The sequence below is a fragment of the Opisthorchis viverrini genome, assembly GCF_000715545.1.
Source record: "Opisthorchis viverrini unplaced genomic scaffold opera_v5_134, whole genome shotgun sequence".
Taxonomy (NCBI): domain Eukaryota; kingdom Metazoa; phylum Platyhelminthes; class Trematoda; order Opisthorchiida; family Opisthorchiidae; genus Opisthorchis; species Opisthorchis viverrini.
In genome coordinates this window covers 344,618-360,070 of record NW_008751778.1, presented here as the reverse complement: position 1 = coordinate 360,070, position 15,453 = coordinate 344,618, and the positions used below count along the sequence as shown (strand labels likewise).

The window sequence follows — 15,453 nt, the reverse complement described above, 5'->3', positions numbered from 1 at the left end:
GTCCACCTTAACTCTTTTCTTTACAACAAGGCTTTCAAATAAATCATGGTTGTACGGCAGTGAAGCATCAGTGTTGAACACTGATGTCATCCTGTCTATGATGATGTTGATGATGATAGGTGTTCAGATGTCCTCGTAATTCTTGTTACTGGCCTATAGTAATCGCGCACATAAAAGGTTACAGGGTAACGAAATTCTCAGACGATTCGCTGATCTTTCCTTCATTTATACCGGCTTGCGCTCGCGGGGTAGTGACCTTGTTGCAGCCATGTTGTTATCCTGGTCACAAATCCTTCAGAATTCTGTAGGCACCAGTCGCCGTAGGTCAATTTCGTAAGAGCGGAGAACCTATTGGTTATCCTGTAAAGGAAGCGCGAATTGATCAGTTTGATTAAATACATTCAGGTGAACTAGGTCGTTTTGAGATACTCACTTGAAACAGCAAGGCTTTGTACATCAGCTCCTGTAGTGAATAGTCCGGCAAACCATGGACGGTGCTTCATTCGAAATCTCGTGAGATTTCGGGAAAGCACCTAATTCTGTCGCGGGATTAGTAGGAAGTCTTTTGTATCACGCTTAGGCAACAGGCAACTGATTCAGGTCACGTGCCACCAACAAATTCGGTCAATACGTTCAAACTGCACGTTCAGTTAAGACTGGTTGGTATGTACGAGCAATATATCTGAAGCCATGTAAGTTCATCCCTTATCTTAATTGTCCTGCTGATAACATTAAGACGAATTCTTCCAGAATTAAGCAGCTAAGTTCCATTGTAACTTCCGAAGAATGATCTCACATTTAATGAGTGTGCTTAATCAGTCACACAGAGTGATTTCTATGAAACTCCTCTATTCTCCTGAAAAGTTAACTAAGCCTAGATTAGCAAGCCAATTACCATCCATCTTTACAACCTGAGTTGCTAATATTCTCTTCGATTGCAAACACAAAACTCTAGACACAATACTTTGTGGATCAAGCAGCCACGTAAGCCAGACTTTCTATGGCCTACAACCTGCACTTTAATGAACCAAAATGACATTCGGCACTACTCTGGTCCACCTCCTGGTCGTATGTCATAAAATCTCGATCCAGTGGGGCACAAGAACATTTGCCACTGTTAAAAAACGGTTGATACGACCGACGGATTCCTGAGAGCTCTGGGGCGAAGTACCCATCATCTTTGTCACAAACTAAATTCAGTCCGATGAGCCGTTCATACGAGAAACCCTCGACCCTGATAAACTTCTGAGAGAGACGCGGTGAAGGGATGGTAACCAAGACTGTGACCTGACTGGTTTTTCACACATTGAACGGTCAATGTCTGAAAATGAAGGTAGTAGGCGCTGAGGGTTTCTTTCATTACCGCACACGAATGATCAGGTTATATTACTTGTATACTATTGTTAGAATTGGGATTAAAACAACATTTGTATAAAATGTCACATGATCAAGTCTTTTTAATTACAATGCCAGCTTGTTGAGTTTTTAGCCACTTGGGCTTCTTCAAGTTCCCTGGGGGGTTGGTTATACGCAATCACGAACTCCCCCCACAGCTACACCTCCCTCCAAGATGCACCCTGCTCGATGTTTCTGTACCAGTGTTACTGAAATCGGCACGAAAGTTTAGGTGTGCAAGTCCGAGGTGTTTTTATCACATATTTGCTGCACCAATAGCAGGAAGGGGTAGGGTTGAAACGCTGTCGCTACGGCACTATAGTACAATTCAAGCTCTTGATATATGTAAGAGGTATGTATTGGTAGTGTGATAAAAGTTGGGAATCCTCAAAGAGATATTGTCTTGTCAATTGAGCGATTCTACATTGAGAGCTTGAGAAACACTGAACAGCTGTGTTCATCGTTTTTCTGAAACATCAGCAGTGCGCAACTTACAAAACTCGAATTCTCGGTTTCCTGGTTGATTCTAGAAAGACTAGGCCAAAGTGCAACAAACAGCAGATCAGCCGTGGGATTAGTTCGCACTTAGGATATAACGCTGCTCCTCTTTCAATCACGGCATCCGCATCACGTGATCATAAATAGTGACTAACGGTTGACGACTTTTCACATCGAAATTTCACTCCTCAGATGAATTTTATTCTTCATTTGAGTTACTTTCAGATGGCTAGTAGTGTGAATAGATTTAGGAACCTCCCCTGCTAGAAGCAAGTTCGTGGATTTGAGACGCTCTAAACTGTCCTGACGTGCACACTTTCCACCCGAATTGGGAAGGCCAGAGCAGATTTTGTCAACCTGCGTCACCTGTGGCATAGTCGTGACATCAGCTTCTCTGTCAAGGGTCGAGTTTACAATGCTGCGGTACGCTCCATATTACTATATGGATCAGAAACCTGTTCGCTGCACGCCGAGGACGTCAAAAGACTTTCAGTGTTTGACAGTCGATGTCTTCGGAGCATTGCCCGAATCTGGTGGGAACACCGGATCAGCAATTCTGAAGTACGTCGAATGGTATTCGGGAGAAATAACTCACCCTTGATAGATGAACTGATCACACTGCACAGGTTGCGCTGGCTTGGCCACGTGCTGCATATGCCAGTCGAAGGAATTCCTCGAAGGGTTCTTTTCGCACAACCACGTGACGGGTGGAATAGAGCCAGAGGCGGTCAAACAATGACTTGACAGCGAATTGTGATAGGCATTACCAGTAAACTCAGTAAAACTACCCTCTTCCTGGATGGGGACCCCCAGACGGTCCACATCAATGGCTGGAGACATTGTCAAACATGGCCCAGTTGCGCCCTCAATGGTGCTCGTGCATCAAAGCTATTGCCTTCAATGCATAGCTCCTATTCAACCCCCCCTCCCCGCACTTGACAGTCCACTGACAGTGGTGTACGTACGAATTTATCAGCTCCAATGCACAGCTATCTATCCTATCTCCGCATATCATCGGTGAACGAAACTGTAACAGCTACAACTACTGTACGACAAATACGCGGTTCTTACAGCTGACAGTGACGATGATGATGATGATATTGATGATGATGATGATGAAATAATGAACATACTCTTCACCCTTCGGTTAATGTTCATCCATCGCCCGAACCAGGCCCCCTGCAGTACTCACGCACTACTATCGTTCTTTTTGGGACAGAACTTGATGAAAACAAAGGCATTCTCGTTCACACCACGTTTTAGTTTTAATACTAGCGGTGACTTTCTGCCAGCAGGTGACAGATTGCATCAGACACACAGTTTACAAGAGTGTCATTGAATTGATCAGCTTGAAAAGGCTACTGTTGCTCGTGATCGGGTTTGAACCAGGGCTGCAAGTTGACTCATCTGACATATTCAAGTGGTGGAAGAGAAAACCAGGTCTTAATTAGGCTACCGGTGGGAATGTTTGAACGGAATTACCCAGATGTCTCACCCTTCTACTCACTCTTGCGCAGAGGCCTATTTTCGCTCCAGCCATAGTAATCGCGGACATTTCAGATAGTCATTCTAGTCCGGTCATTAATCTGCTCATTGCACAAGCTTAGATAACATCTCGTCGAATCTGATTGGTTTGTTTTGCGCATGCATCAAGTGAACTACTTTACTTCTCTGGTCGATTAACATATTCACCTGCATTTTGTGTAAGTGAGCCTTGCAAAAAACCTGAAAACCCTCTTGTTTCATCAGTAACAAGCAACGTTGTCCCAGCAAAACAACAGTAACATGTTGTCTTCTATGAGAACTGAAAAGAGATCATTGTCAGAACCAACAGTATGTGGGCTTTGATCCACTAGAATTAGGCGAATGAATCACACTCAAAGCTTGGGCGCAAAGGCTTCAACTGGGTGTTGACCCGGTAGGAAACCGTTGGTTAGTTACATTACGAGCTCCGACCTTATCTACGACGTTTCATTTTCACTTACATTATGTGTACCAATGTCTACATACGCATATGTATGGATGAGAGGCTATCAAGCGTGAGGGATCGAAGGCCACATTTTTCAAGGTGACCTCTCTTTAGGAGTCCACGTTTATGTTGAACAACCTTCTTTTTAAAAATGACGCTTAGTCATTGGATTAACAGCTATTCAACCTTGTATGCTCCCAGCTGTCATAAGTTGCTAATCAATTTTGTTCGCTGTTAAATCCAAATTAGTCTAGTCTACTTGATGCACCATCTGTGTTCCCCTTTCTGACTTGTTCGCACAGCACTATGGACCGCAAATTATTCACCCTGTTCACCTTCATTGAACAAATGCAGGAGAAGTACATACACCGACTACGAGAATTCGTGGCGATCAAAAGTATATCTGAAAGCAAGGCCAATCGATTAGACGTGGTTAAAGCCTTGAGATGGATCGCCTTCCGATTAAAAAGGTAGGTTTGAGATGCACTTTGGTGGAAGTATTCCCATCACAGCTATGCTGCTTCAGTATGGACTATGTCAGTGAGTTCCTTCTCAGAAGTACTTTGACAAATGTACGGGACGGATGATAAACGGCTAACCTGTAGTGCACCGCCAAACATACTGGGAGTATTGGAGGCGTGTAAGGTTGATTTGAGCAATACCGAAGGAGGCGGCCTTAGTTGATTTGGTTTAATTAGAGCTATCCGAGTTTGTCGGTTGTTAAGGGAACTGTACGCATCTTACTTGCTACCAGAAAACGTGCACCAGAACAAAATTGCAAAGATGTATTACACTACTCATAAGGTTGCTGATAACTCTTCGACAGCCCATGACCGGTTTCGCCCTTCTGCTTTGGGCTCATCAGGTAGGCGCAGTCCCTGAGTTTCCGTCAACCTTATGATCTACTTGAACGCAAATTGCACTGTTTTCGAGAAATACACTACGTACTAAGTTGATTTTGATGTCAGGCTCACCTGAATCTTTCGCTTTGGATGTTGTTAACCAGAGATTCAGCTGAGTTCCAGGTGAGTCTCCCGTAATGACCAAATTAGCAATACGAAGAAATCGTTTCCAGTTCTTACGAGTGTTTAAAATGAGCGAAATTTGGTGACACATCTAAACCAGCTGTAGCTGACAATGACCTGGTCAGTTTGAGCTTCTGACTAGTTCTATGTAGAATACGATGGGTGGTCAATCGACTTAGGGCTTTAAAACAACGGCCTGTCGCCATCACAGAATATATCGAGCCTTCAACGCTATTAGTTCCTATCAAGCACAGAGCAGATCGACCACCCTGCAAAGCAAAGAAGAGATAAGTGCACTCAATGCTATATATATATATATAATGTATATATATGATAGTAGTGACTAAACCTGAGCTCTTGCTCCACTGTGATACGGGAGTATCAAAGCCACAGTGTACTAGGTGTTGGCAGGTGTACAGAACAAGCACGTGCGACAGGATCATTTCTAGGACGCTTTCACAGACCTTGTCAAACGGCGAGTTGAAACAACACCAACCTCGGTATGACCAGTCGTAGCGATCACTGGCCCGTCAAGGTGTGTAGACCGCTACAGCTAGTTCCGCAAATACATTTCAATCGTGAATCCTCGATTCAGGCAAGACGTATCACTGGAAAGAGAGCCCGCTAAAACATTCTGTCATCCTGCTTCCTTTAGAGTGAAAAAGTGAAAACAGTTAGGCATTTAGATCTTACGACTGATACCAAAATATCCATGACTGTGGTTTTCACGTGACGTGTGTATGTTTCGGCTAGTGGGGTGTGAGCCCCGACGAAGCTGAAGGTCCTTGTAGAATGGCTCAAGAAGAGATTACTATCAACGGGATGAGGTCAACAAGTAGAACGACTATGTGAAGTGGAAAAATGGAAGGGCCAGTTTCAGCATGTCCATTTATGAATTGGGTAACTCGACCCCTCTGGTCGCACCGAGCGGTATCGTCGCCGCGCTCACTGAAGGCTGTATCACAGAAGACTAGTGCCCCACTACCGTACAGTCATATCACTTTACCTGAATAATCCCTTGTAATGGGAAGGGGGACGTAGGGACAGCCTACAACAAACATCCGGGCACCTACACCTCCAAAACCCAATCAGACAGTCCGGATGGAAAGTGACGTCATGGACGCCACTGATAACCCTTGGATGCCATGTCTTTCAGCCTCTTGAGACAAGCATAGAGATGGTCATGAGGACCTTATCCTGGAAGATGATCAGAACCAAAATCAACGGCATCCAAACTTTTCGTAGCATCTTTCATTCCCTTTTGCTATGTCAGATTCATTCCACTCCCAGATCTCCACCATTCCGAAGTCAGCACGGAAATCAGCACTCTTCTCGGAAATCGATAACTCCGAATGGCTTACTCAACTTAGCTTGAAACTTTGGATGGATTCCTCGAGTGCAGTACCGTCCACTTAACCTAAATCCCGTTCCCTCGTCACAGCATTTCGTGCAATGAAATAAGAAAGTATTTCTAGCTTTGCAGTCGAGATAATACAAAGACGTACAAATATCGATAGCAGGATAATAAGGGCCCTGGAACAACGTGTACAGCTCGAAAACAGAATCGTAAGGGACTGATAGTTAGTAGTGACTCGACTTCCGTTTTCTGGCACTGACACAGGGCGAGATGACCCAAATGGTTAGAGCGCAGATTTACTGACCCGAGGGTCCGTGGTTCGAACCCGACTTCTGCCTCTCGACTTCCCCTGTCTAGGCTTGGGCAACCTAGCAGTATCACAGCCCTCGTACAACCTTCGGGTGGCATGGCAGTTGGGTTCCGAAAAGTTGTAAATGGTTATGTTGATCAGGCTGCTGTTTATTGAAAAAAGCGGTTTTGGGATATCAGTAGTAGCTGTGTTTCCAGTGTTTCCCTGTTCTGAAGCCGGGAGCATATTATTTGGTGGTGAGCTTTCTTCGCCACTGGCATGATATATATTATACTACAGGTATTATTATACAAGTAATACTACACTACTGCGGCCGGTGTAATATCTCATCAAAGTGAACCATTGCTGTGTTTGCGTTGATAGACTCGGTGCGGATGTGCGCATGCGAAGAATCGGCAAAGAATTCATTTACACTGGAGACAACATTCCACTCACGAAAGCTGATGAAATGGAACTTCCGGACGTTGTGGTCGCCTCTCTGGGAACTGATGTCACCAAGCGAACCTTGCTTATCTATGGTCACGTGGATGTCAAACAAGTTCACGAGAGTGAAGCATGGACACACGATCCCTTTGATATGCAAGTTCGGGATGGATATTTATGCGGACGAGGGGTCACCGATGATAAAGGACCGGTATTGGGCTGGATCAATGCCGTAGAAGCTTTCCAAGTGGGTTGAATTCTACTGATTTGATGTTGTTTTGTCAGCAGAGGCAACTAGATCATCTAAAACGATCTGCTCTGAGGTATCCTGGAATGATGTTGACGCAGTTTGGTTGTACTATAGTTCTCGCAGTCTAGCCATTTTTTAGAGAGCTCTCTGTGAGGTTAAGAGAAGGAATTTCATATTTTCGCAACAAAATATTGCCATACAGAGTGGAATAACACGCCTATATCATTTTTATGTGATTGACCGATGCACTCTGCCTTCATCAGACGGTCTCCGATCAGGATCTTTGGGGAGGGTTTGAAGGAGGTCAGGGAACTGTACAAGAAATAGGACAGATTGCTTGGAATTCCTCGAATAAAATTTCAAATCAAAGTAAAGGACGTATGAGCACTGGGACCGTTTTGTTGTTATACTGAGAGTTAACGAGACTGCATCAGCGATTACATTAAATCCAAGGAGTTACCGCTAACCACGCTATTCGAACATGAGGTTGAACATGCGTGTACAGCATACTGCATTAACCCGGCAGGCATGCATGCTTCCACCAGTATGGCTTGAGCAGAAGGCAATCGATCCCGCGTTCAAATAACTGTTTTCGGCTTCACACTGTTCGCGTCATCGCTGTACCGAGAAAGTGCGTACTTTCTTGTTTTGCTCAGTTGAGGATAGCTGCCTAGCACATATTCCCAATTCATGACCAATGCCTGAGTAATATTCAACAAGATTGGGATAGTGTAGACCAACCAGTGTAATCGTACTGCAATGTGTTAGTTATTCATACTCGCCTTCGGGAGTACTATGTGCAACGCGCTTAGATGGAAAACATTTAAGCCTTATCGCACTAGTTTGTTTCACAGGATGAGAAGGATTCAGTGAACCATGCAACTGCTCTTCAGATGATTATCCTGACATTGAAGTGATTCTAACTGCTTTTAAAACAATGATTTTTTTCAACTGAAGTCGAAATCTCATAGTAGAATCTTTCAGAATGCAGGTAAATTTCATGGTATCATCGCCGGNTTTGCGTTGATAGACTCGGTGCGGATGTGCGCATGCGAAGAATCGGCAAAGAATTCATTTACACTGGAGACAACATTCCACTCACGAAAGCTGATGAACTGGAACTTCCGGACGTTGTAGTTGCCTCTCTGGGAACTGATGTCACCAAGCGAACCTTGCTTATCTATGGTCACGTGGATGTCAAACAAGTTCACGAGAGTGAAGCATGGACACACGATCCCTTTGATATGCAAGTTCGGGATGGATATTTATGCGGACGAGGGGTCACCGATGATAAAGGACCGGTATTAGGCTGGATCAATGCCGTAGAAGCTTTCCAAGTGGGTTGAATTCTACTGATTTGATGTTGTTTTGTCAGCAGAGGCAACTAGATCATCTAAAACGATCTGCTCTGAGGTATCCTGGAATGATGTTGACGCAGTTTGGTTGTACTATAGTTCTCGCAGTCTAGCCATTTTTTAGAGAGCTCTCTGTGAGGTTAAGAGAAGGAATTTCATATTTTCGCAACAAAATATTGCCATACAGAGTGGAATAACACGCCTATATCATTTTTATGTGATTGACCGATGCACTCTGCCTTCATCAGACGGTCTCCGATCAGGATCTTTGGGGAGGGTTTGAAGGAGGTCAGGGAACTGTACAAGAAATAGGACAGATTGCTTGGAATTCCTCGAATAAAATTTCAAATCAAAGTAAAGGACGTATGAGCACTGGGACCGTTTTGTTGTTATACTGAGAGTTAACGAGACTGCATCAGCGATTACATTAAATCCAAGGAGTTACCGCTAACCACGCTATTCGAACATGAGGTTGAACATGCGTGTACAGCATACTGCATTAACCCGGCAGGCATGCATGCTTCCACCAGTATGGCTTGAGCAGAAGGCAATCGATCCCGCGTTCAAATAACTGTTTTCGGCTTCACACTGTTCGCGTCATCGCTGTACCGAGAAAGTGCGTACTTTCTTGTTTTGCTCAGTTGAGGATAGCTGCCTAGCACATATTCCCAATTCATGACCAATGCCTGAGTAATATTCAACAAGATTGGGATAGTGTAGACCAACCAGTGTAATCGTACTGCAATGTGTTAGTTATTCATACTCGCCTTCGAGAGTACTATGTGCAACGCGCTTAGATGGAAAACATTTAAGCCTTATCGCACTAGTTTGTTTCACAGGATGAGAAGGATTCAGTGAACCATGCAACTGCTCTTCAGATGATTACCCTGACATTGAAGTGATTCTAACTGCTTTTGAAACAATGATTTTTTTCAACTGGAGTCGAAATCTCATAGTAGAATCTTTCAGAATGCAGGTAAATTTCATGGTATCATCGCCGGTAGTGCGTTCTGACTCCTCTTGCTATCTGGAACTCATGGGGGATCTTTTCCAGACAAGCCCCGCCAAAAATTAACCCCCACCCGAAGAAAAACATTAGAAAAAAGAGGATATGAAATTTATACTTTTAGTTTTTATTGAAGAGGGTGAAATTGGGACATGTCATTAATAATTTGCATGAAAAGATCCGTATTTCGGTACCTTTGCCTCCAAACGAACTCACACAAGTAGCTGTCCACTAAATATCGGTGTGTGCCGCTTTGGCGTTTATTCTATATCTTGTAGACGTGCCAAATAGATTCGATGCTTTATGTATGAGCTCTGGTCTTCGGATCCATAAAGTATGATTGACCGTTTCATGAGTATAATTCATGTCAATAACCGTTTCAATTACTTGGTATGATGCCCACATATCGGAGATGATGATTGAGCCGGGAGCGAAGCAGGCCTGGATTGTGTCCATCAAAGTGGCCACAGTTCGATCTTGCATTGCATACGTGAACTCCTCTTTAGTTTTCCGGCAGATCCCTCCGAAAATCCACTGTTGGAGAGGGACTCGCCCTGCATGGTTTTTACGGCGAGATATTAACGTTTCATCGATCTCGACGTGTAGACCTGGGCTGCTGATAACGAGAGTTGAAAGCGTCAGAAAGTTCATTCAAGGTTTTGCGTCCGAACGGAGGAATTGTTTTGCACAAAATGAGCCTAGATGTGGATAAGGGATTGTTCTCATCAAAAATAGGTCAAGGTTGTGTGCGTCCATCAAACTGGAGCTGGCAAAGAGTGGCGGGGCTTAACTTTTCTCACATGCACTTTTTGCATCAGTGGTTGGGCTTATCTGGAAAAGATCCCTCATGGGAAAAAGTTTGGGCACTTACCACAACCACAAGGCTAGTTTGGAATGACCATATTTAGCTTCTTTCTCGCCGATCATTAGGATAAAACCGCTAATGGTTTCTCCGAAATTAATTTTGCTCTAACTGTATACATCAGAGTTTCCTCGTTGGTAGTGCTCCGTTCGAGGGGGCGAATTTTCAAGGTCACCAAATACTTCGAATCAGGAAACGTGTTTTTGTTTTATATTTCAAATTTCAAACCTGAAAACAGTGAAGAAATGTCTTTTCCCCATGTGAAATACATTTATAAATGTCAACAATGAACTTTTAGGCGTAAAGTGCTAAACGCCTAAATGAGTTGAAGCATTCACAGGCTTCTGACGATTTGACGGAAGTATTCTATGAACCTCCAACTCACTCTTTTAGAACGTAATATCGTTACTGCGACGTCCTTCGGTGCTGATTTATACTGTTTGTAATACTGTTTGTAATACATCGTAATGACGTGTTTACCCAACTTTTACAGAGAATAAATCACCATTATGTCGAAAAAAGGAAGAAACTTCGTAAAGCACATCTACAACTCTAGTTTCCCGAAAACTTGATCAAAATGTCATAAAAAACGTAAAAATTTAGGGAACCGCTAGGAAAGCCAAAATCTTCCGAGCCGTCACGACAAAAAAAACGGAATTGCCTAAACAAGTTTCAAAGGATTGCCGACAGTTTAATGTAATTCTGGAGCTTCCTTAATGTGCTGACATCTTCTATAAGTTCATGAAATGATTCTCTTCGGAAGCCGGACGATTTTCCGTAAAATTTTGATGATCATCTAAAAACAAGACACCTGTCTCACAAGTTGACACTATTATTATCGTTGTTAATTTATCTCCTAAGTTGCTATAGTGATCTGTGTCAGGTTACACCACGTTTTCGACCCGCTATCGGTTATTAACAGTCATCATCATCATCATCATCATCACCATCATCATCATCATCGACAGCGTGACACTGATGCTTCACTGCCGTACAACCATGATTTTTTCGAAAGCCTTATTGTCGAGCACAGTGGCTCCATTTTTGACAGAGAATTCATGTTTCTCAGGCCACCGGGAGTTTAGTACGAAATAACGGTGAAAATTGTATCTAGCACAGTGCATAATGTGAGAATACTTTTGTGCTGTCAGTTTTATGTTCCTCGTGAAGGATATCGAGACTTGTGTTGAACACACACTACTACATAACCACAGTTGTGCTACTGAAAAATACTTTAATGATTGCTGACGATTTACTACGGATTTACTGGATGTGAAGACTTCCAAAATACCTGAAGAAGCAACCTCCAGAACAACTAACATCTCTGAGGTCACTTGGAAACCATATTTTGCATGTTCAACATTTCGGATACTGTCGCATTCATCGGTTCAGGAAGACCGTGACCGCAGATCATTTGCGTTGACTTTGAGTTCGTCTGAAGCGTTCAGTAGGAGAACTATCCGTGGAAAGGTGTCTTCATGACAAACAAATGTGTGTATCCCAAAATAAGTCAGAAATTAGAGTAGAAACCTAGTGAATTACTCATCATTTGGTAACAGTCCTCGCCTTTTTGTCAGCTTACCATAAGGCTAGCTTAGCACGTAGCCAACCGATGGAGCTACCTTCATGATAGGCCTCTATGTTACTTTATTTCTGCAATTTAATACTTGTTTCAGAAAACTAATGTCACGTTACCAGTTAACCTGAAATTTGTCATCGAAGGTATGGAGGAGGTCGGTTCCGAAGGGTTGCATGAACTCCTCAGTGAACTATCACATGGCTTTTTTAAGGTGAGCTGACGTTCTGAGTCATATTTTTTGGCAACCTCTCAGTGAATCTCTAGAAGAATATGAGTAATTCTCCTGTTTACTTTTTCCTCGCCCAAGAGAAAAAGATCTGTAATAAAACCCTGAAATTCCCAGTTCGCGATGCGTTCTTGTCAAAGAGGTATTCCAACGTGGTACGAAAAGTCCACAATATTTAGTAGAATCCCAGCACAACCCAGATGTCCTGAGTGCGGCCGCCGGACTACTCACGATGAGTCGACAAGATTGCCTGTGGTTCGGCTACAAATCGGACACGGGTGTATTCGTTATGGCAAGTTTGCCGACCAGTCATAGTCACGAGGAAGATTTGTATAAACTTGTCAAAAGAAGGCTAGACTGATAGTACGATTTACCCATCTGTAGTTTTTTAGGTGTTCGCAGACCGAACACTAACAACAGTGCATGTCCAAAAGTGCTGGACACCATATCCTAAGTCACGATGAAGAGTTCGTATTCAAACGAAGTACTTCTCAACCGTAAATGTGCACCTATATCAGACCCAGTTCGCGGTAAGTGAATTTGACCTTAGTGGAACTTACAAAATGGCGTAGAGGTGACCCACGGTTCCGGGGGGGCTGCAGGAGAAAGAAATGCATACGAATTCCTCAAAAATGACCACCAAAGCGTATGATGTCTGCTCACTAAGAGTAGGAACCAACATGGTTTGATATGCCTTTCAGCCAATAGTGATTATAATTACCCACCTTAGTCATGTTGGTGAACCTAAGAGACATACTGACGAATGTTCACATTTCATTTACTCTTTCCAGCTGTGAAAATCAGATCATACTGACTACAACAAATGATATCATAGCGATAAGGCTGAACGGGTTCTGATTGCATATATTCGAGTTGTAATTTTCTATCTGTTCAGCACCGTTGTTAACACATTCTTGTACAAACTCCTCACGTTTTGCTTCTCACAGCTAGAGAACAAGTAAGATTTTAACATCCCGTAACCTATGTTTCCTATCGACACTAACTCGGTGGATGAGAGGGACCAGAAGTTCTACATTCAGTGCTGGAAAGTTACTGCACCTTTCAACCTGAGCTTAGCAGGACAAAGTCACTGATCTCCGTAGTTTGAGGTCACTAAGGAAACTCACTTAAACCAGTTCTTTCATGACTGCACAGAGTGGTTCTCAATAGGGACTGATTTCTTCTGGCGAAATTTTAAACACTTCGCATCCACACAGAACGATTAACGTATGCATACAACGAGTTGGTACATTACTACCTACTCCATTTAACTGCGAGTGAGTGCTACAAGATGATGTGCAGGCCCCATGAGTGTCACGGGTTGCTGCCGGACGCACTGAGCTGTCGGTTGTGTCATGACACTTCCTATCGTTGACTGCAACGCCCTTGGAGCGAAACTGAAACGCACCAGCCGAAAACGTCACACACTGCAAAGCCAGCGCAAGTCATGATACAATAGGTCGACACAAATCAATAATGGGATGACCTACCAATCACGTAAAGGGAACAGCCACTTGCTGTTTTGGCTTGTCCAATCATGGGCGCACGTGACCCATGTATCGACTGGATGAGGAGCGAATCAACTCAAGGCATTTATGACATAGAAGTCTGGATGCAAGCTGGGGGGGTTAAGCCAGGTCGGTTTCTATGTGGGGCACATCCTAACACGGATTGCAACACAGTCTCGTTTTCAACAGCAAGCAAGCCAGGTTTAGTTGTTTTGTACATCTACCTTTCAAGCGACAACGCCAATCTTGGTAGGGGGTTGTTTAAGGACCCACTTTTGTTGCAGTGAGAATGCCATAGTTCTTGATTCAAAGATAGCTCTGTTTAGCTGTACCGTTAGATACCCAATGATCCGCCCTAAAGGTGATACTTCGTTCTAAAGCCAAGAATTTACTGCTGGACTGATGGAAAGTCACCCTAAGAAGATTCTGGAAATTGTGGCAGATGTTCTTTCCGCAAATTCCCAAAAATGACCACAGACTCAAGAAAAACAAACACGTCATCTCATGACAGCTGGTTTGGGTCAGGCTACAGCAAAAAATAGTGTTTGAAATGAAAATCAATTTCAATTTCTCTCCGATTATCATACCTGTCACTGTGCGAAAAAAACTGACAACTGACTCGGCCTGAGTTTAATGTCGCCCACAACCCTAGTAACAGTTGACAGCTTGGCTCTAAAAGTTCTATTCCGTTGCTAGAAAGAGAGCTTGGCTACTATCCCCAAAAATACCCTAAGGGGACGATTGATTATGGTAATGTTGTGGACTGCTTCTTCCAGTGCATAGCATGTAAATCCGATCGGCCACAGTCCTTTTGTTCCAAAAGTGACAAAGCGTTTGGAAAAAGTTACCGCTTCCACTCATATACTTATCTGCATGCCAATTTCATATTGATGGAAGACTCTGGTGGCTGATCGGATGGCAGTTGATCTGTTCGCCGAGCTTGGCAATTGGCATGCAAACGTTTCGTCCCCAGTCGAGGAAACATCTTCAGTGCGCAGTTGAATGAGTGGAAGACTCATCCGGAACCTAGAGGATTAGGATTTTATGTGCACATTACTAACTTGAACCCTCGAACGTAGATTAGATCACCCCGCACCGCTATCTCTTATCGTGCAGGTGTATTCCGTCATACGAAAGTTGGGTGCATACAAATTGTAATTTATTAGAAAACAAGCTGATCTTTGTTTTGTACCGCAAGGCATTCTTCAAGCGTACCAGACTAACGGTGCCGGCTTTATCACTCAGGCGGAAACTACGCTAGATAACCGGCAAAAAGAACAACGTAGACCTTATTTCGAAGGACGGGAGAACGCTTCCTTGAGCATTGCATAAACTGACACCAGTCATTCTCTGCTCAGTTGTGTAGCACGTTGCAGCTAGACTGAAATAGCGTTGATAGTACTGAAATCAGTAAGTATTAACAGATTTTTCGTTTGTTTCTCTTAACTTGCTACTTTATATAATTACAAAGATTACCTAGATGTGACACCCTACTCATAAAATTACTGAAGACTCTCAGACAGTCAATGGACGATGGAATATGGTGGCAAAATTATCGCCGCGTGACGCTGTTTGTTCTCTGAATTGTCTGTATAGATTTCAGAATAACTGTTAGGATAAGGTAATCGCACTTTACCCACACGGATGCGTTTCTAAAACGTTTATTGGTAAGAAAACGTACGATTCCGAT

At 43.4% G+C, this 15,453-nt stretch overlaps 1 protein-coding gene across 1 annotated transcript in view; it reads left to right on the top strand.

The window, feature by feature from the left end:
* T265_06073 (hypothetical protein) overlaps window positions 1-15,453 on the top strand; it is a gene marked incomplete at both ends in the record, with an annotated part of 40,124 nt that overhangs the window by 4,346 nt on the left and 20,325 nt on the right. The window contains 6 exons of the mRNA XM_009171251.1: window positions 31-105; window positions 4,165-4,332; window positions 6,918-7,188; window positions 7,214-7,224; window positions 8,258-8,564; window positions 12,127-12,240. Of these exons, the coding sequence (XP_009169515.1) occupies window positions 31-105; window positions 4,165-4,332; window positions 6,918-7,188; window positions 7,214-7,224; window positions 8,258-8,564; window positions 12,127-12,240 (946 nt within the window). The remainder of the gene's footprint in view (window positions 1-30; window positions 106-4,164; window positions 4,333-6,917; window positions 7,189-7,213; window positions 7,225-8,257; window positions 8,565-12,126; window positions 12,241-15,453) is intronic.